This window comes from Chiloscyllium plagiosum, chromosome 9, assembly GCF_004010195.1.
Source record: "Chiloscyllium plagiosum isolate BGI_BamShark_2017 chromosome 9, ASM401019v2, whole genome shotgun sequence".
NCBI lineage: Eukaryota > Metazoa > Chordata > Chondrichthyes > Orectolobiformes > Hemiscylliidae > Chiloscyllium > Chiloscyllium plagiosum.
The window spans coordinates 29,467,262-29,487,512 of record NC_057718.1 but is presented as its reverse complement, the minus strand read 5'-3'; the positions used below and the strand labels follow the sequence as shown (position 1 = coordinate 29,487,512).

Here is a 20,251-nt window from a genome sequence, read left to right as displayed (position 1 = left end):
TCTTGCATTTTTTGTCATCCAATCACAGAATTGATGTCACTATCCCTCTTTCCTTTCTAGCTTAGAAAACGTTAACCGTCAGCTTTATTCAAAGACAGCTTTTCTGAGCATTCCATTGCAAGGTATAAGTGGAATTAAAAATAAGCTCTTTGCTTCATGAAACTGTAATAAGCTGCACTGTTTCTGAACAGGATTTATTGTGTGCCAAGCGTTTTATCGTGCAATTTGCCAGTATTCAATCCTCCACTGTCCCTTCAGTTTTAATGGAAGTAGTCAGATTGGTTTCTGTTTTGCAGGAAGCATTATTTATTCTGTATTTGATACCAAAACAGGGATATGACCATGAGAAAACTTGGACTTGTTGCTGTCACTAAGAAAGAAGTGTAATGCTTCTGAGTTGAATCGTTTAATAGCGACACATTTGACATTCTGATTACTGTAACTGTCTTTATAAGGTATTACTTAGTGTGTGAATTTCTTGAGCAAAACGTTGTCTCATCAGGCCAAATATGATTTAGAATACAGAGGATTCCCAATTTACAAATTTCTGACTTATGAATGCTTTTATTTGTGAATGTGATCCGATATGGAGTGTTATTAATTTTAAAGCTCCAATGTATGAACATTTCCTTGTACTTAGGAGAATGCCATTTTATATTGTCTCTCCTTGTGTTCCAACTTGTGTATAAATCGACTCATGAGAATGGACTTGGATTCACAATCCAGGGACTGCCTGTGTTGCTTTTAATGCTCAAATATATTAATGAGGCTTTTTGTTTTCTATTTCAGGGGGAATCTACCTGCTGCCCTAAATGCAATAATTGATTGTCAAAAGAAATATGGCCAGATGCCGAGGCTTCATGATATTTTGTGCAAGTTGGTCGATGAGGGGGACACTGATCTCTTACAGAAAGGTGGCTGGTACTAGAGATACTGTGAAAGCCAACCGATTTTATTTTGTGTTATTACCAGACTCCCTTCCCTCTCTCTCCAACTGAATTTGAATCACAGCATCCTAATTATTGTGTGCCCTTTAAAAGCAAACCTGTAGAATATTCCCTTCAATAAATTACGGCTTTTTATGGATTAATTTTCATTTTGAGTTTGCTGTTTTAGTTCTGAAATTGACTTCACTGGTGATTATTTATCGATTCATGAATACCATAAAGCTTCATATGCTGCATTTTCAGCTGCTTGATTGGTAGATATAAAATTAATTTACAGACAGTTGCATAAAAATTGGTGTCAAAACTTATTCTGAATGTTAAGTGCTTTTACCCCTTAATCTCCTTTTCAACGTTTTCTATTTTTGTTTTATATTTGATTATTTGAATGTTGGCACTGACCTTCAAGGAGAATACTGAGGTTTTTTGCTGCTATGTAACTGATGCACTAGATCAGATTGTTTTGCATTGAATGTTATTTCTTTAAATTTGCTTTCTGCTCTATTTCAGTTTGTTTTACCCATGTGTTGCTTCTTCAGTTGGTATTAGAATAACACCTCAAATTTCTGTGGCAACAGAATGTTTTACCCTAAATTGGTGTGAGGCATAAATTAGTGTCTCTTTTCTTCGCCTATTTTGTGGACAGTTTTTACCTTATGAAGTGAAGTCTCCCATAGGAACTAAGAAAAATGTTATGAAATGAAATACTAATTAATTGAAATTGATTAATTTAAGTGAAGTGACCAGTAGCACAACAAAGAAAATATTTATGTGTAAGTCTTAGCATATCTTATGTGAACTTCCAAGTATTTACATTCAAAATTACTCAGTCATGCAGTGACTGTTATGTTGCAAAAAGTACAGATTCACATTTTGGGTGAAAACCTTCAATTCTATATATTTGCATCATTTAGTAGTTTGGGGATATTCAAGAGAAATTGCAATATATTAAAACCAGTGGGTTTATTTGTAGTGAATGGCTGAGCACATTGAGCTTGGTTTGGAAAGGAGGAGAACCTGAGCTGATAGTATACTAATAGTTTGCATAATAATAGAAATTGAGAATTAATCTGGACAAATTGTTCCAAAGTTTAAAAACCAGGGGCTAAATGAGATGTGCAAAACCCAGTTGGAAGCAGTATTAATTTTTTGGGGGCAGCTAAGAGGTTTTTGGTATCTTTCTATTTCTCTGCTGCTTATGTTTTATTGACATGGAATATGTAACCAAGGAAAACTACTAAGCTAATTTGTCCAAATGGATTCAGTAATAATTAAATGTGATACTGCAGAGATAGCAAAGACAGATCAAAAATGAAGAGGCTTGTTAGGACGAAACACATTTTCATTTCCTGTAACTTCCTTCTTGAAAGAACCTTCCCACTTCCCTCAAACTAAAATCTGCATTGTGACTGGACAAAAGATGTGTTAAATTAACTTTTTGCCACTGAGAAGCCAAAGTGATGGGTAGAACCTTATGGAATGTACAGTGCATAGAATTTTTTTTTTGCTAACATTTCTTGGAATGAAAAGAAATTAAGATTTAACTTCAGCTTTGATGATTGTTGAATTACATCGCTTTAAAATTTTCTCTTGTGCTTGCAGCTATGGATTTTGTAAACCAGGAGCGAGGTGAAATGACAATGCTGTATGACCTTTTTTTCGCTTTTCTTCAGAGTGGGAAATACAAAGAGGCCAGAAAAATTATCGAGGTGAGACTTCATCCTATTATGCTGTTCACATAGCCATTTTAGTTTGAACAATGAGCATCAATTAATATTCTGAACCCAAGATGAGTATTAGTCTAATTCTGACTGATGCAATTTAGTCTACAAATTGAATAATGTTAACCTTATTAATGTGATAAGTATAGAATTTCTTCTTTTGATGTCTGCATAATGCTGCAATAAGAATTATAGCTATTGTTTTTGTTAGATGTTATTCAAATTAAAATGTTGTTCTAGCTTGGCTTGATTAAATTGTTCCGTTTGTGCCAAATGTTATGGTTGCATATTAAAATTGTGATTGTAGAACAATTAAATTAAACTGCAAGTCCTGAGTGTATAAAGTTCTTAATCCCCTTTACTGATCAATTCTTTTGTTGTGCTTAAAAGCAGCGGAATTTAATTTGAGGCAGACAGAGGGTGAATCTGGTCAGATTTACTATAGGACATGTCTGAGAGCAAATAATCAGCCAGTCTGCTGCAGCATCATATTAAATTCAACTTTTCCTTCCTGTAATTCCTTAAGCAGCTTATGCTCAGCCAAAGGTGACTGATCACGCAACTACATTTTGCATACTGTATCTGGTCTTGATTAAAATCTTTCCTAGTAATATAAAGGGATAAGTTGAAGTAAAACTATCTGTTTGTCCAGCGTTTACATTTTTTTGGAGTACTGACATCAGGAGATATGTTGATCTAAAAAGACCTTCGTACTCTTGTTGGAGCCATTTTTTTAAAAAGTGAATTTTAATTTTTATCTTAATACATATAATGTCTTTTCTATTTTCAAAGAATGTATTCTGATCTTGCCGTAAGACTTGTTATGAAGAGTGAGAATAGGAATAGTGTATTTAATTCCTCGAGCTTGTTTCACCATTCCATTAGGTTGTGTGAATTGAAACAATTCCAGTTACTCAATGTTGTTACATACTCCTTTTAAATCTTTACCTGACTAAAATCTATTGATCTCAATCTTGAAAATTTGAATTGACCCAGCATCTGAAAGAGAGTTCTTCTTGAAACAAATAAAGTTTAATTTTCACTACGAAATGGAGCAGCTCTAACTTAAGGCTGTGTTCCATTATGCATCAAAAAATTAGATCTTTGTGTCAGTACAGTTGAGTCCCTTGTTTTGAAATACCTCAGTTTGGTCCACTATAGTCCAATGATTATAGGTTTTGGCCTGCCAAATGTGAACTTTAGCTGCAGCGAATATATATAGCCATCTAATATGGGAATAAACTCTTGTGTGAATGGTGATAGGAGAAACTTGACACGATGATCTGAGAGCATATTACAATATGAAGTACTTTTCCATATTGTCACTTGTTGTTTAGAGATGGCATTAAAGGATCCTTTTGACTACTCATCTCTTCTGATGTGATACATGTTGTTTGTAGCTTCCAAACACCGCACTTGTTTTTTCTAGCTGACCATTTGTGTTTCTTTAAAAGTCTGTGTAAATAGACAAGATATATTCTAATGAATGATTGCAGTTGGCAAGATGACCAGCCATAAAGCAACAGGATCAGAGTCATTACTGCAAGCCAAGTTTGTGCTTTTGCTGATCTTTTACCTTTATTGTTCTGAATGATATGCCAGCGTTTTAGAATTTTTTTCTCAGGAATTTTCTGCATGGATTTATACTTGAAAGATTAGAATATTTAATGTTAGTCTTTAAACTAAACTGAGAGTCATACTTTGAAGCTACCTCCTTGTTCTTAAAGGTTACAGGTTGAACAAACACATGCGCACAGGGGATCAGAGAGGTCAGTCAGCTATATGACTGGAATGACTCAAAGTAAAGCCAGCAGCATAGATCCAATTCTCATACAACTGTGATAGTTCATGGAACCACCTCTTCACATTACACTATTCTTACAGAGTGATTACCCTCAAGTTATATATAACTACTCCTGTTTCATTAATGGATGGAGGTTCTTTGTAGACAACGTCTCTGTACATACCGTTGATTTGTTAAACAAAGAAGCTGGGAGTTGAAAGTGAGCAGGAGAAAATGAACTATTAAAAAATAGAAGTTGCTGGAAGTGTACGTCGGGCAATTAGAATGTGAAGAGGAAAGATTGTATTATGATATTTCAGCAATGTATTCACCAGAAAATGAGCTTAATTGACAACATGAAGAATGTGTGGGCGATTCTACTCTGTGTACTTTTTAACATGGTGCGGGCTCGACCATGGCTGACTACAACATGGCCTTGTCTCCACTTTCCTGCCTGCTGCCCATAACCCTTCAGCCTAACTAATCACAAATCTGTCAATCTTCAGCTTCTGTTGCAATCCGGGGTAGTGAATTCCACAGATTCACAGTCCTTTGAGCGAAGTAATTTCTCCCTATTTCTGTTTTAAATCTGCTATGCCGTCTCATTCTAGATTGCTCTACGAAAGGAAACACCCTTTCTTCTTCTACTTTGTCAAACATCTTTAGCATTTTGTGTACCTCAATTAGATCTTTTCTCAATTAGACAAAACCCCTTCTTTGTGGATGTAGTGAACCTCCTGTGTAATACCTCCAATGCCATTACATCCATTCTCAAGTAAGATGAACAAAACTCTGCAATTATAGAGTCATAAAGATATACAGCACTGAAGCAGACCCTTCATTTCAACCCCTCCACGCAGACCAGATATCCCAACCCAATCCAGTCTCACCTGCCAGCATCCGGCCCATACCCCTCCAAACCCTTCCTATTCATATACCCATCCAAATTCCTTTTAAATGTTGCAATTATACTAGCCTCCATCACTTCCTGGCAGCTCATTCCATACCCATACCACCCTCTGCATGAAAACGTTGCCCCTTAGGTCTCTCTTATATCTTTCCCCTCTCACCCTGAACCTATACCCTGTAGTTCTGGACTCCCCCACCCCAGGGAAAAGACTTTGCCAATTTATCCTATCCATGTTCCTTGTAATTTTGTAAATCTCTATAAGATCACCCCTCAGCCTCTGATGCTCCAGGGAAAACAGCCCCAGCCTGTTCAGCCTCTCCCTATAGCTCAAATCCTCCAACCCTGGCAACATCCTTGTAAATATTTTCTGAAGCCTTTCAAGTTTCACAACATCTTTCTGATAGGAAGGAGACTAGAATTGCACACAGTATTCCAAAAGTGGCTTAACCAATGTCCTGTACAGCCGCAACTTGACCTCCCAACTCTTGTACTCAATACTCACATGAATAAAGGAAAGCATACCAAATTCCGCCTTCACTATCCTATCTACTTGCGACTCCACTTTCAAGGAGCTATGAACCTGCACTGCAAGGTCTCTTTGTTCAGCAACACTCCCTAGGACCTTACCATTAAGTGTATAAGTCCTGCTAGGAGTTGCTTTCCCAAAATGCAGCACCTCACATTTATCTAAATTAAACTCCATCTGCCACTTCTCAGCCCATTGGCCCATCTGATCAAGATCCTGTTGTAATCTGAGATAACCTTGTTCGCTGACCATTACACCTCCAATTTTGGTGTAATCTGCAAACTTACTAACGATACCTCTTACATTCACATCCAAATCATTTATATAAATGAGAAAAAGTAGTGGACCCAGCACTGATCCTTACTCCACTGGTCTCAGGCCTCCGGTCTGAAAAACAACTCTCCACCACCACCCTCTGTCTTCTACTTTTGAGCCAGTTCTGTATCCAAATGGCAAGTTCTCCCTGTATTCCGTGAGATCTAACCTTGCTGACCAATTTCCCATAAAGAACCTTGTCGAACACCTCACTAAAGTCCATGTAGATCAGGTCTACCGTTCTGTCCTCATCAATCGTCTTTGTTACTACTTCAAAAAACTCAAATCAAGTTTGTGAGACATGCACAAAGCCATGTTGACTATCCCTAATCAGTCCCATAAACATGAATAACAAGCATATGGGATGGACACAGTACTATTTTAATAAAGGCTATTGGAAATATTTTGAAATTACCACTGCTTTCCATTTTTGAAAAAAAAGTTTGTAAAATAATTTTAACATCATTTAGACAAAAAAACCCTTCATTTTTATGAGCAACATAAGAATAGTATAGAATTAGCACCTAATTGAGCAGCTATGTATCCTGGGTCAGGATTTGTGAAAGCAGCCCATGTAGATTTACTCAAATGCAGATTAAATCAATTTTGGAGTGATAGAAAAAGCATTTAAGATACAATATAAACCATTTAAGGTTTGAAAAATGACGGCAACCCAATATGCGAACTATAGAATAGCTCTACAGTCTAAAATCACACGACCTAAAGAACAGATGGCAGTTAGTGGAAGTGCCGGAGATCAAGCAGTTAGCCAAAATATGTGGGGTTTCTTAGCACAGTCAAAACTATTTTTTGTCTGTGCAATCAAGTCTATACTTCACTGCTGGTCAGAACAGCGATGTCGTCATCAAGAGCTGAAAGGCGTCTTGGAAGTTGTCCTTAACAAAGACTGTCTTCAAAGTGAGTGTTCTCAACTCTGTCCCACAGCATGCCATACCTGCTGCCTCAGCAAACCTCAACCCTACATCAAGTTTTAAAAAAAATACTATTCAACAGCTGAAGATCAGCCAAGCATCAGGAGTAAACAGAATCCTTGCCACAGCACTGAAATATGATTGAGAAGCATATTAGTTTGATTACATGACAAATTTCCTTATCCAGAAAGAGAGAAGTAGGCCAGCGATCTGTCAGTAATCATGACCATTTTTAAGAAAATGGCAGGTCTGCAGTAACTGTGAAGAAATTTCCCTGCTGTAAACCATAGCAAAAGTTATCCCAAGAATCCTCCTCCATTGTCTTTTCCCTGTTAGTGAAGATTTCCTTCCAAAGTTGCACTGTGGGCACATTATCTTCACCTCATGGCAACTACAAGAGAAGTGCAAGGAAAGCACCTGTCCTTGCACATGGCTGTCTTTGATTCACAAAGCTCCCTATCAATGGAGATATTATGGAGCATCCTTCTTCATAATCATGTGCTCTCAAAAACTTGTCAGTATCCCCCCCCCCGCTTCACGATCTCAAAACTTCTTAAGAAAGGGATTCACCACAGACCTGACTCTCATTTGGCCTTGCAGCCAAAGCACTTCCGTCATATTGATGCTCTTCTTAAGATTTTTCATATCTTATTGCTGCAATGCTTCAGCTCCTTCTGTTCAAGTTCCCTGCATGAATGGAATTAATAAACTAAGTAAATGGGAACCTCCAGTGCACTTGGAGGCTGAGATCCAAGCTATCATCACTGAGATATGTGAGAGCATGGGTCTCGCACTAAACATTTGCAAGACAAAGGTGCTCGACCACCCTGTCCCAGTCACACTGCACTAGCCCTGGTTATCAAAATTTGTGGTGTAGTCTTGGACAATATGCTTCACGTTTACCACACTTTGGACACCTACTGTCAGCAAAGACTGACATTGACAACAAGGCTGTTTTCAGTATGGAATGTCTTTAGATGGAAATGGTATGCCATTTGCTTAAAAATGCAGACGTGCTGGAGCATGTTTATTTGGGATGGAATAGTTCTCCAACAAAAATCAATCAGTCTTAGGCTGGGACTAAAATCCTAATCTGACTACAGTTAGCTTGGTTCCACCATTTGTTATACATAAAGAGCTTGCGCAAGTTTTTGTTTGAAAGAGTGCATCAGCTGATTTACAGTAAAATTGCTTTTGATATGTTATAGACAGCAGTTTAGAAGCATGCATCATTTCCTTTTGGCTTTACATTCAAAGCCATGTAAGTTATTAATTTAATCTGCAATACAAGAATGAAAATGAGGATTTGCAGTATAGCCGTGCAATCATCTTACACTTCTGTAAAGAGTTGCACTTGATTTTGGAAGCTAAGAGATCACGTACCGAGGACCTGGGAAAATATTCCAATTTGGTGTTAGTTTAGACAACATGACAGTTATTTTTCTCAATGGAGCTTATTCATGTTTAGTTTTGAATTCCTTCTCAATTTTGGAAGAGAGTATGAGTAGATGAAGTGGGTATAATGGCAAAATTATATCAAAATGCCCAAATTAGTTGAGGATATGTTATTCCAATTACGTAAAAAAAGCTGAGCGATGTTCGACTTTTGCCACAGGAAGTTTAATTTAAATGGAATGAATATTTTTTATCATTGCCATTATTCTGGAGTTTATAAAGTTCCTGGGCTAGTGAAATACTTGAGCAATAAGCTGTAAATATAGAACATCGATGAGGTTAGGAGATTTAGTTAAGCTGACCTAGATGTTCTTTTGAGGATTGAGTCTTAGTGTAAGTGAAAACTGTTCTCAATATCAAATGAAACTGAAGGATATCTGCATTTATTGCTTAGCTGACTTTGAAATGACAGGCACATCAATCATGTCTAAACACAGGAGATTTAATACGTGTATCTTATGGATTTGTGTATTGTTGACATCCATGTCATTTGGGTAAATGAAGATATTGAAAGTTGTAATCAAATGTATTATTTGTTCAGTACCCACAGTCAGACTCTTTTGTTTAATTTTCAGGATTCAGTGGTGTTTAATATTTAATTTCATGCTATAGTTTTCATGCAAATCTACTTTATATGGTAAAGTTAGCATGAAAACACATCTGCTCCATCTACCTCATTGTAGAAAGCATGAAATTGTTGAGAACTTGGAGTGTATTACCAAACTGATTTGATTTTTAGAAAATCGAAATAATTTGTTTCATCTATTTATTTAAATCCTTAAAAAATGTAAAGAATTTGGAAGCTCAGGTGATCACTCTGGTTATAATTGTCATGTAAAATAGATTTAAGAAAGCTATTTCATGAACATTGTTAGACATTAATTACACAATAGAGTTTCCTTTAAATCGCATGGAGTGATTTCATGAAAAATTGATGTTAAATTCTTCCTATAAAAACTTGAATTAACGTAGTTGTATTAAGAGTCTTGAATATAAATACTATATATCACAAATGTTTTGCGGAACAGGCATAACAGCATCTAATTATTAATGTTGTTTTATGTCACAAAAACCTAGTTGCAATTAATGTAGTCATTTTACAAATGATCAATTTAACAAAGTGCTGTTTAATAATAATTACTGATATCAAAAATTTCCTTCAGTATTTCCACAAATAAAAATGTGATCATTTTATACATGTGCCATAACAAAGTCATCCAAAGAAATGGATGAATTTTTGCCCAAGTTATGTTTTATATTATCCTATCCTTTTTTCTCTTTTGAATATTTTGTCTTTCTGTCAGACTCCTGGCTTGCGAGCCCGTCCAGGAAGGCTTCAATGGTTTGCAGATAAATGCACAGCCACAAATCAGGTAGGTTGGTTGTGTGATTTCAGTTAGAAAAGCAAGATTATTAAGTTCATGGTTTATTGTACAAGATGATGGTTCATCGTGCTGGGGTTGCTACAGTGAATTGGATAGGAGATTGCTCAGTTAACTAGAAACAAAGAGTTGGGATAAGTGGTTCATTTTCAGGTTTACAGACTGTGACTTGTGGAATGCTGGGGGCCAGTGCTGGGCCCTCAACAATTTGTGATATATGTTATTGATTTGGATGAAAGCACACACTATATTGTAACCAAATTTGTCAGTAATACAAAAATAAGCAGAAAAAGGAGTTGAGAAGGCTAGAAAGAGTTTGTAAAGAAGTATAGATGGGTTAAGTGACAGATGGAGTATGTTGTGGCAAAATATGATGATCACTTTTCCAGTAAGAATAGGAATGCAAAATATATTTTAAATGGAGAGAGATTGCGGAGGTTGAGGTACAGAGAAATGAGTATCCATGGCCGTGTTAACAAAATATTAATATACAGTAAAAGCAAGTAATGAGGAAGGCAAATTGAATTTACCTTTATTGCAAGGGAGATGAAGTAAAAAAGGGAAGCCTTGCTGCTAAACCAAAAGGCATTGGTGAGACTGCACCTTGAGTATTCTGTTAAGTATTGGTCTCCTTAACTGCATGGGAAGCAATTCAGGGAGGGTTCACTAATCTGATTTCAGGGATGGAGAGTGTAGTGTTCTGAGGAAAGATTATAATAAGGCATATCCTCATTGGAGCTTTAAAAAAAGTCGACCTTGTAATATGTAAGATTTTAAAGGGGATTGAAAGGATGAATGTGTGGAGAATGTTTGTTTTTTTGTTAAACAGGAATCGAGAACTAAGGGAATGCAGTTTGAAAATAAGCTGCCTGCAATTTAAGATTGAGATGAGGAATAATTTCTTCCAAGGGCCATGATCGTTTAGAAATCCCTTTCACAGAGTAGTTGAGGCTGGATCCTTGAGTCGGAGACGAGGATTATAGGGGATAGGCAGGAAAGTGCGGTTGAGGCCAACATTGGATGAGCAATGATCTTTTCAAATGGTAAATCAGGCTTGATGGAAGAACGGCACTTTCCTTCTGCTGTTCAATGTCATTTTATAGAACTCTGGAAAGAAATCTTCCTGCATCTGCCCTGTTATCTGTAGTACGTTGCCAATCCAAGTGAGTCATCTCAATAATTAAAACAAAACTTGCAATTCCTTTTTATAAGATCCATTATCATAAGACCGTGTGGAAGTCTTTCAGTATTAACAAAATTTGTTTACTTTAGATCTTTGAATTCTGAAATATTTTCTTAATTCGCTTCAGGTTGAAGCACTTGAGAACATGGTGGAAATGACGCAGAAGCTATTTGAATGTGACCGGGATCAAATGTACTATTATCTTTTGAGGTTTTTCAGTGAGTAATGTTTTAATTTGTTATTAATCTTAAAGACCAGTGAAGATTTTTATGTATATGTGCATGATGTTCAGTATTTCTTTAAGTCTTCTAGCACTACACAAATTAATTGTGTTCTGAAATGATGCTAATTTTTCAGGATATGTAATACTGACACTACAGCATTAAAGCTCTCCAGCATTAGAATGAGCAAAAATGTGTAATTATAATGCATTTTTTTGACAACTGACAGTTGGTTCATCCCAGTATAAATCCCTTGGGTGAAATGGGCAGGGCAGAAGAAGTTAATTGGCACACGATTGCTACTGATCTTTTAGTAACCTGGTAGGCAGTAATGTATTTAATTCTAAAGTCAGTGTTTAAATTTTTGATAAAACATTTCCTTTTCACATCATCGACTGTGAATTAGAATTGATTTTTTAAAAAGATTGTTGTCATTGTGCTGGTTCTTCCAATTGATCAGTTTATTCCAAGGATGTCTCTTACAACCAGTGGACATTGCAATTATTGTTACATAACTGGAATTTGCATGCTGTATTATCTGTTGGGTGATTGGTGAGAATGAATCCCTTAAAAACAGTTTCTGAAGCTGATTTGTACTTTTCTATCCGAAGTGTACTATGGTTGTAGTTTATGTTAGTCTGTGCGTGAGAGATTCTGCTATTTCCTTTGTATGTAATTTGTTTCCTTCCGTGTAACAGTGCTAGTGATTGTGAATTTAAGTTGAACAAATCTGTTGCATCAATTCTTCGTTTCGATGCCCAGTTTACATGGGGTCAGTGGGTGAATTTGACCCCTCAAATCCTCAAAAAGCCCTATAAGATTAACTCACCTGGGCAATCAATTGGAGGAAAACTGCCCATCATGAATAATATATGAAGAGCAGCTTCTGCAATCACAAGCTGGTTCTGTTCGATTCCAACAGTTAGATAGTAAGGGTTGAAAGTGAGAGTCGCTGGGGATGATCTTTTGGGAGCTAGGGTTCAGATGTGAAGTCTTGAGTCACAGCTTAGAGCCAATGTCCATGTGTTATAGAGACTAGGAACCAGATTGAAAGAAAAATGCAAAGGAAGTGGTTGCTGGGAGCACAAATAATATTGTGAAGGGTGTTGGGAAGGAAGTAGCTGTGAGGGAAGTTGGAGAATAAGAAGGCTGAGAGGGAAGCTGAGAAGGAGGTGGGGGTGATAGGAAAAGGCTGCAATGGGGTTGGTGAAAGAGTGAAAATGATGTGCTGCAAGGAATTTGGAGGCAAGTGGAGGCTTTCAGGGGGTGAAGGACAAGTTGGAGCTTGCAAGAGAACTAGGAGTTAGCAAGGAGGATGAGGGGCTGCAAGGGGATTGGAGTGTGGGTGAATGTGTGAAGCTGCAAGGAAGTGGAGTTAATGAGAGACGAAAGGTAGTTAAGCAAATGGAAGGCTGCAGGGGCTTATGGGGTTTGGGAATCTATATGGGAAAACAAAAGTGTTAAATAATAGTTTCCTATAGCATTGCATTTAGGGAAAGTTAGAGCAGGATTAGCATGGGTTAGAAACTATACCAGAGAGCAAGGGGAAAAAATAAAATTTTGATTCATGGATGGAAGAATTGGGAATGAGGCCAGAGAAAGTGAGACAGTTTGAAGAGAGAAAACTGAAGGTCACAGGATGTGCAAAAGCAGGGGAGGATAGAACAAGAGGTAGCACTAATGAAATTTGACACTACAGTACAGGAGGAGAGAGGGCAGTTGGCAATGTCACAGAAGACTGACAGATGAAACATTAGTGTCAGGGATATTCTGTTTGTTGCATTTAACCTGCAAATAACTTTAACTGTAGAAGTCCTCTGTGCTGCCACTAAAGTACCCAAAGAAAAACGTTCCCTTCACAAGAAACCAGAAACTACAGGCCAGACAGTCTAACTTCAGTGTTGGCAAAACAACAGGAAGCAATTCTGAAGGGCAGAATTAATCTGCACTTGTAGAGGCAGGGATTAATTAAAAACAGTCAGCATATTTTATTAGTGGAAGGTCATTTCTGACCAACTTAATGAAATTTTTCGAACGAGTAGGCAGGTTGTAGATGAGAGCAACATAACCGATGTTGTCTCCTTGGACTTCAGCAAGGCTTTTGATAAGGTCCCGCATGGGAGACTGATAGCAAAGGTAAAAGCCCATGGGATCCAAGGAGATCTGGCTAGTTGGCTTTTGAATTGGCTGAGTGGCAGGAAACAGAGGGTGATAGTCATTGCAAGAAATCTGTCACGCAGGTCCTTTGCCTTCTACTTGTTGGACTACATTTTACTGAATTCCATATTTGAGGTATTTTTGTTGCGAACCTTGTGTGTTTTAACTTGAACAACCCCAATGTGCATAACTGTTTGAGATGACTATTTATGTTGAGACTGTGGAGGTCCTGTGGCTCTGTAGACAATGTCTAGCCTCTGACCCAGAAGTTACAGGTTTCGGAATGGACTATATATTTGAACTACTGAAAATAGATTTGCTTTTGGATGGAGTCTTTGAACAAAGGCTATATTGCGACTTTATCCTTTAGGTATCATCAGTTGGGTACAAATAAGTTAGGTAATGTTATCAAGTGCTCCTGCACCTGTATGTTACACTATATTAAGTAGCACAGGTTCAGCTCATTCAGATGTGCTTCTACATGTTAGAAGTTTTGCACTGAAAATGCGAAAAACAGAGCATCTGTTGCTGAACGTGCAATAACTATTTGGTGCTGTGTTCCACTTGGCAGCATTTTAAATAAATAATTTTCAGTTGGCTTGAGTGTTGGACTTCAAAATCCATGATTGACCCAGTCACAGAGTTCTTGTTCCAAAACTGCTTTAGTTTAAAAGCAATTAGTAAAGTTTTGGCATTCTTTTTCTATTGTAATAAAGGTTTTTAATCAATATTACTTCGCAGTTGAATTGGATATTGCGTATGATTGATTCCTAGCTTTATTGGCTCCACGTTCTGATCTCTCGTGGCAGAAAAAAAAAATCTCTTTTTTTTCCATTTCACAATTGCTCAACAGAGACCCTGAAATGATTTCAATTTGCCCTTTTTTTTTGTAACTTAATTAACCGGCTTAATTTAAACAGAGGAAAATAATGACTGGCGGAAAGCTGATGCAACATGGACCAAAATGCAAGAGGAAAATGTGATACCCCGGGAAAGAACTCTCCGATTACTTGCTGAGATACTCAAGACAAGTGGTCAGGAGATTCCATTTGAAGTTCCAGAGGTAAGTTTTATACAATCAAGAATAAATTAGTTTGTGTTTCTAAAATCTTAATGAAGACTTAATACTTAATTTCTAGTAAATTTCTAGTTTCATAGAAACAGAAAATTGAAGCCGAAGTAGGCCTTTTGGCCTTCACACCTCCTTTGTCAGTCAGTATAATCATCACTAATCATCCAACTCAGTACCCTATTCCTGTTTTCTCTCCATACCCTTTGATCCCTTTAGCTGTAAGAACTATGTCTGTCTCCTTGAAAACATGTCTCAAGTTTTGGCCTTAACTTCTTTCTGTAGCTGAGAACTCCACAAGCCTACCACTCTTTGGGTGAATAAATTTCTCTTCATCTCTGTCCTAAGTGATTTACCCTATATTCTTAAACTGCGACCATTGTTCTGAATACTCCCGCCTTTGGGATTATCCTTCCTGCATCTGCCCTGTTAGAATTTATGAAATAACCTGCTCAATTATTGTTCACTCCTTCCATGGCCAGAATATCCTTCCTCAGTTGAGATCAAAACTGCACCCAATACACGAGATGTCGACTCACCTGTACAATTGCAGCAGGCCATCCCTGCTCCTGTATTCGAGTGGTCAGCATACCATTTGCTGTCTTCACTGTCTCTGCACCTGCCTGCTTGCTTTCGCAACCACCAACCTATAAATTCCTTTCCAAGCTATTCAGCATCCTGACTTGAATATTGTCTGTTTAAGGATATGGTACTGAAATGATGGTATTCATTTGGAATATTTGCAAAGACATTCATTGGACCTTCCCCACTTTCTTTCACCAAACCATTGGTGGTCGTGCTTTCAGTTAAGTCCTACAATCTGAGTAGCCCTCCCCATATCTCTCAAGCTCTGTAGCTCTATTTCCTCCTTTAAACATTGTTAAAATCTATATTGTTTGAATAAGCTTTTCATCTTCTGTCCCAGTGTCAAAGGACTCACTTTTTATCAAATTGTTCTGAGATATCTTAACATTTACTACTTAAAAGCTACATAAAATATGCCTTTAATAAACTGAAATTAATGTCCCTTTGGACTGCTCTCACCCGGACCTACTGGTGTCTGAGCAGCATACTGCTCAGGATAAGTGCTATTGAAGTCTAAACAAAAAAGCAGTGTACCTTTAACAAAATAGAATACCTCAATTGGAAAGAAAAAGGCCACACACTCATACATGCTATTTGACTTTCGTAAACTCATTTCTTCCATAGTGCCAAAGTCACGTTGATGTACGACCCTGTGCTATACAAGAATCACGCAATACAAATAACATTTAGTGTTGGCGATGAGATTTTGCTATGGCCAACACATGTTTTTAAAAGTTATCACTTCAGAAAAAGCATCCCCACTTCGTTAAATGATTTACAGCAAATTTATGTAGACGTAACGCGCGTTATAGCAGAATGGCCTGTATGTCCAAATCTTATGCATTTTTATCTTGGAAACAATATTGTTAAAAGGAGACTAGTCAAAGTTTGCTGTCTTGCACTCAGGGTGTGGATGCAAGGAACAGTCTCAATAAGAGACAATTTATACTGCATTAGAAGAGGGTGCTGAGCAATGTGATACAGGAGGCAGTTAGCTCAGTTAGGCCATCCTTGGCATGGAAATGCAGCAGCATCTGTTGATCTTGACTCTCTGATCTTTTGTCAGAAATACGCTCTGATTGGACAGAGTATTGCCATGAGGATACGACAAAAATTACAAGTTTCCATGACCATTTTTTGAATTAAAAAAAGTGTAACATTTGTTTAAAATAAATTTGCTTACCTGGAAAAGGATCCTCTGTGTTGATAGACATATCTTCCAGCAAACACAAATGCTTGAAACTGGGTCCTGATAAGTTGTTTGCTTTTATGGTACAACTCTTAGCACAATCTGGATTATTTAATAAATGATGTCAAATAGCAGAATCCCATCAAATTGTGGACATGCTGATGGGAGACATGCAAGCATGAGATAGTGGAGCACAATCAGAATGTTGCTGGTTGTGGAACAGTCAACAAGATACATTATTTTATGTTATTATTGGAATGTATAGCTCATGGATCTGCCTTCACACTGAGAGTGAAACCCCTATAGATATTTTCACATCAACCTGTGGTGCAGGTGGGACTTGACCTGGGTTTCTTGGCTCAAGATGGCAACCCAATCACTGTTTCACAAGAGTCCATGTGAAACTCTGATATTTACGGATGAACCTGTTCAGAGAAGTTGTTACACGCTTCTTGTGCAGGTCCAACGTGAACATGGACAGCCTATATTTTTTAAAACTTATTGCGGAATGTGGTTTGGAATTTGCTGCCTGAATGGGTGGCAGGAGCAGATTTATGTCCAAATTGTCAATATTTTGTCATCAACCTGTTCAGAAATGTTATTATACACCTCTGGAGCCGGTGGAGCTTGAACCCAGGCCTCCTGGCTCAGAGGTAGGGTCACCACACATGCCACAAGAACCCCCCAGCTGGGCATTCTGTAGGTCTCATATTTCTTGAAATTTTTTAAATGCCACAGATTTTATTCTCTGTTTACTTGCATCAACTAGTGAAAGATATCCCTCTCTGCTTGGAAGATCTGAGGCAAAGCTGCCACAGTTCCAAAGGGGGCTTCACCTCTCATTAGAGAGAGGTACAGAGATGACTGCTCTCATTTTAACTTGAGGGTCACCGCTCATCAGGCAAGGGCAGAAGTTGAGAAGGTGTGATTATTATGGTGATCTTAACCTGCTCGGGGAATTGAACCTGCAGTATTGGCATTATTCCATAGTACAAACCAGCCATTCAATCAACTGAGCACACTGCCGCCTCTATCACATTGCTCATTATTTGATAAGCTGCTCATTCTAATATTGCAAATGTAACAGAGTGCATCAATGTATTTGAAGTGTGAAAGGGATATTGTTTTCGTTGAAAAAAAATGGTCACAGAGACTGCTAAACTATGCTGCATTCCTATTGCGGTACCTGAATCAGCCTAGAGTCATTCCACCTGATGCGAGATACAAAGGTTGACAGATATTGGCTCTACGTGCCAACACTGGCCAAACCAATCAGCAGCCACTTCCTGCGCTTTATAAATTTGTGTCCATTTCCTCAAATCTGTTTCTTGTGTCCTCGTCCTGATGAGTACAAGCTGCAAAGTGTCAGCTTTTCGTCTTTCTTTAGTAATATATTTGTTCTGTATTAAAAAGCAATTTCTAAAAATATTTCTCAGTCATGGTATGAGGATGCTGTAAGATCGACTTCATCTACTCTCAATCAAGCCACGCAAACAAGAACTATTGATTTGACCATTGATTCTTCAAGTGATTATCAGCGTCGACTGCTCATGTTGTGCAAGAAGAATCATATTCAAGGTACAATTTATGATAACTTAACAAAGGCAATGATACATTAACGTCTTTAGGAATTAATCTGAACAGAAAATATGGAAGCGATTAGGCCAAATCATTTCTGGTGGGAAAATTACTGGAATCCATAAGGAGATCTACTTGGGAAGGTACAAATTACTCAGACAATGGTTTTGTTCAGGAGAGATCTTGCTAACATAGTTGGATTTTTTGAGAGAACATAGGGAGGATTGAGTAGACTAGTGCAGTGGATGTTGAGTATATTGATTGTCGTAAGGCATTTAATAAGGTCCCATGTTCAAGATTAATCAGCGAAGATGAAAGATAATCGGATTCCAGGAAATGTGGCAAGTTATATCCAAAATTCAGTCAATGATGGGAAAGAAAAGGTAATGGTTAACGCATGTCTTTGTAAATGGAAGGTGATTTCCGGTGGTCTTTCATAAGGTGCAGTTTTGGGGCCCTTGTCCTATGTGCTATATGTTAATGATTTAGACTTGATTGTGAAGACATGATTGGAAATTTACTGCTGACACAAATAATGGCCGGGTCATTGGTAGTGAAGAGGATGGCTGTCAACGTCAGGAACACAGCAATAGTTTGTTTGAGTGGGCAGAGAAGTGTAAGGTGATGCATTTGATGAAAGCAAACAATGCAAGAGATATCCAGTAAACCAGAGGGTATTAAGAGAAGTCGAGGAAGGGTGAAACCTTGGATTGCATGCGATCATGTCTCTGAAGGTGACAAGAGGTGGTAAAGGAGGCATATAGAAAACTTTCTTTCTTTGGGCAAGGTAGCTGTATGATGTGGGAGCTCGCTGATCCCATTGTGAATGGCAGTGACCACATCTGCAGCAAGTGTTGTTTGCTGGAAGAACTCCGGATCAGAGTTGATGATCTGGAATCTGAGCTTCAAACACTGCGGCACATCTGGGAGGGGAAGAGTTACCTGGACGCTTTGTTTCAGGAGGCAGTCACACCTGGGAGATTAAGTAATTCACATTCAGTTAGTGATCAGGGACATCAGAATGTGAGTCCGTGATTAAGAAAGCGAATGCAATGTTGTCATTTATCTCAAGAGGGTTGGAATATAAAAGCACCGTTGTGCTACTGAGACTTTATAAAGCTCTGGTTAGGTCCCATTTGGAGTACTGTGTCCAGTTTTGGTCATCACACCTCAGGAAGGACATACTGGCACTGGAGCGTGTCCAGCGGAGATTCACACGGATGATCCCTGGAATGGTAGGTCTGACATACGAGGAACGGCTGAGGATCCTGGGATTGTACTCATTGGAGTTTAGAAGATTAAGGGGAGATCTAATAGAAACTTACAAGATAACACATGGCTTGGAGAGGGTGGGCGCTAGGAAATTGTTTCCGTTAGGCGAGGAGACTAGGACCCATGGACACAGCCTTAGAATTAGAGAGGGTAAATTCAGAACAGAAATGCGGAGACATTTCTTCAGCCAGAGAGTGGTGGGCCTGTGGAATTCATTGCCACAGAGTGCAGGGGAGGCTAGGACGCTAAATGTCTTCAAGGCAGAGATTGATAAATTCTTGATGTCACAAGCAATTAAGGGCTACAGGGAGAATGCGGGTAAGTGGAGTTGAAATGCCCATCAGCCATGATTGAATGGCGGAGTGGACTTGATGGGCCGAATGGCCTTACTTCCGCTCCTATGTCTTATGGTCTAAGGTATTGAGTACATGTTCAGGGATGTCATGCTGGAACTGTATGAGACATTGGTTGACCACAGCTGGAGGTTTGTGTGAAGTTCAGGTCACTGCATTACAGGGAGGGCTTTAAGGTACAGAGGAAATTTGCAAGTATGTCGGCAGGTCTTGAAGATTGCAGGAATGCGGAAAGATTAGATATACAAAGGTTGTTTTTCTCAGAATGGAGGAGGCTGAGGTGTGACTGACTAAGTGGAGGTGTACAAAATAATGCCGATCTTGGAGGCAAGATGTTGTATGTCCGGATGCAACCTTCTGTCTTTCCGATGACTTACTTGCATTACTTCGTTGTGCACATTCATACCATATTTTAAACTCATCTGTTTATTTCCCTGTTGGTCCAGAACTACTGCTTGAATGTAAATTTATGACCTATTGACATTTTATATCATTTTTTATCCAAACTGGTTCAGTCCTTGAATAGGGTCCAGTTAAGTAATTACTCTTAAATTACTGTTGTTAAGATCTAGAACGTAGTACCTCAAAGGGGCACAGATCCTATTGATAGCAACATGAAAAGGCAATCAGGCATGCTTTTGCAAAGAACTAATTTGAAAGCTTGTGGAGAAAAAGC

At 38.2% G+C, this 20,251-nt stretch overlaps 1 protein-coding gene across 1 annotated transcript in view; it reads left to right on the top strand.

Annotated features, from left to right (window-relative positions):
- The window catches only part of lrpprc (leucine-rich pentatricopeptide repeat containing), a 143,150-nt gene that overhangs the window by 99,365 nt on the left and 23,534 nt on the right, over positions 1 to 20,251 (top strand). Inside the window, exons 24-29 of the mRNA XM_043695628.1 lie at positions 790 to 914; positions 2,547 to 2,653; positions 9,891 to 9,959; positions 11,279 to 11,369; positions 14,450 to 14,592; positions 17,809 to 17,950. Of these exons, the coding sequence (XP_043551563.1) occupies positions 790 to 914; positions 2,547 to 2,653; positions 9,891 to 9,959; positions 11,279 to 11,369; positions 14,450 to 14,592; positions 17,809 to 17,950 (677 nt within the window). The remainder of the gene's footprint in view (positions 1 to 789; positions 915 to 2,546; positions 2,654 to 9,890; positions 9,960 to 11,278; positions 11,370 to 14,449; positions 14,593 to 17,808; positions 17,951 to 20,251) is intronic.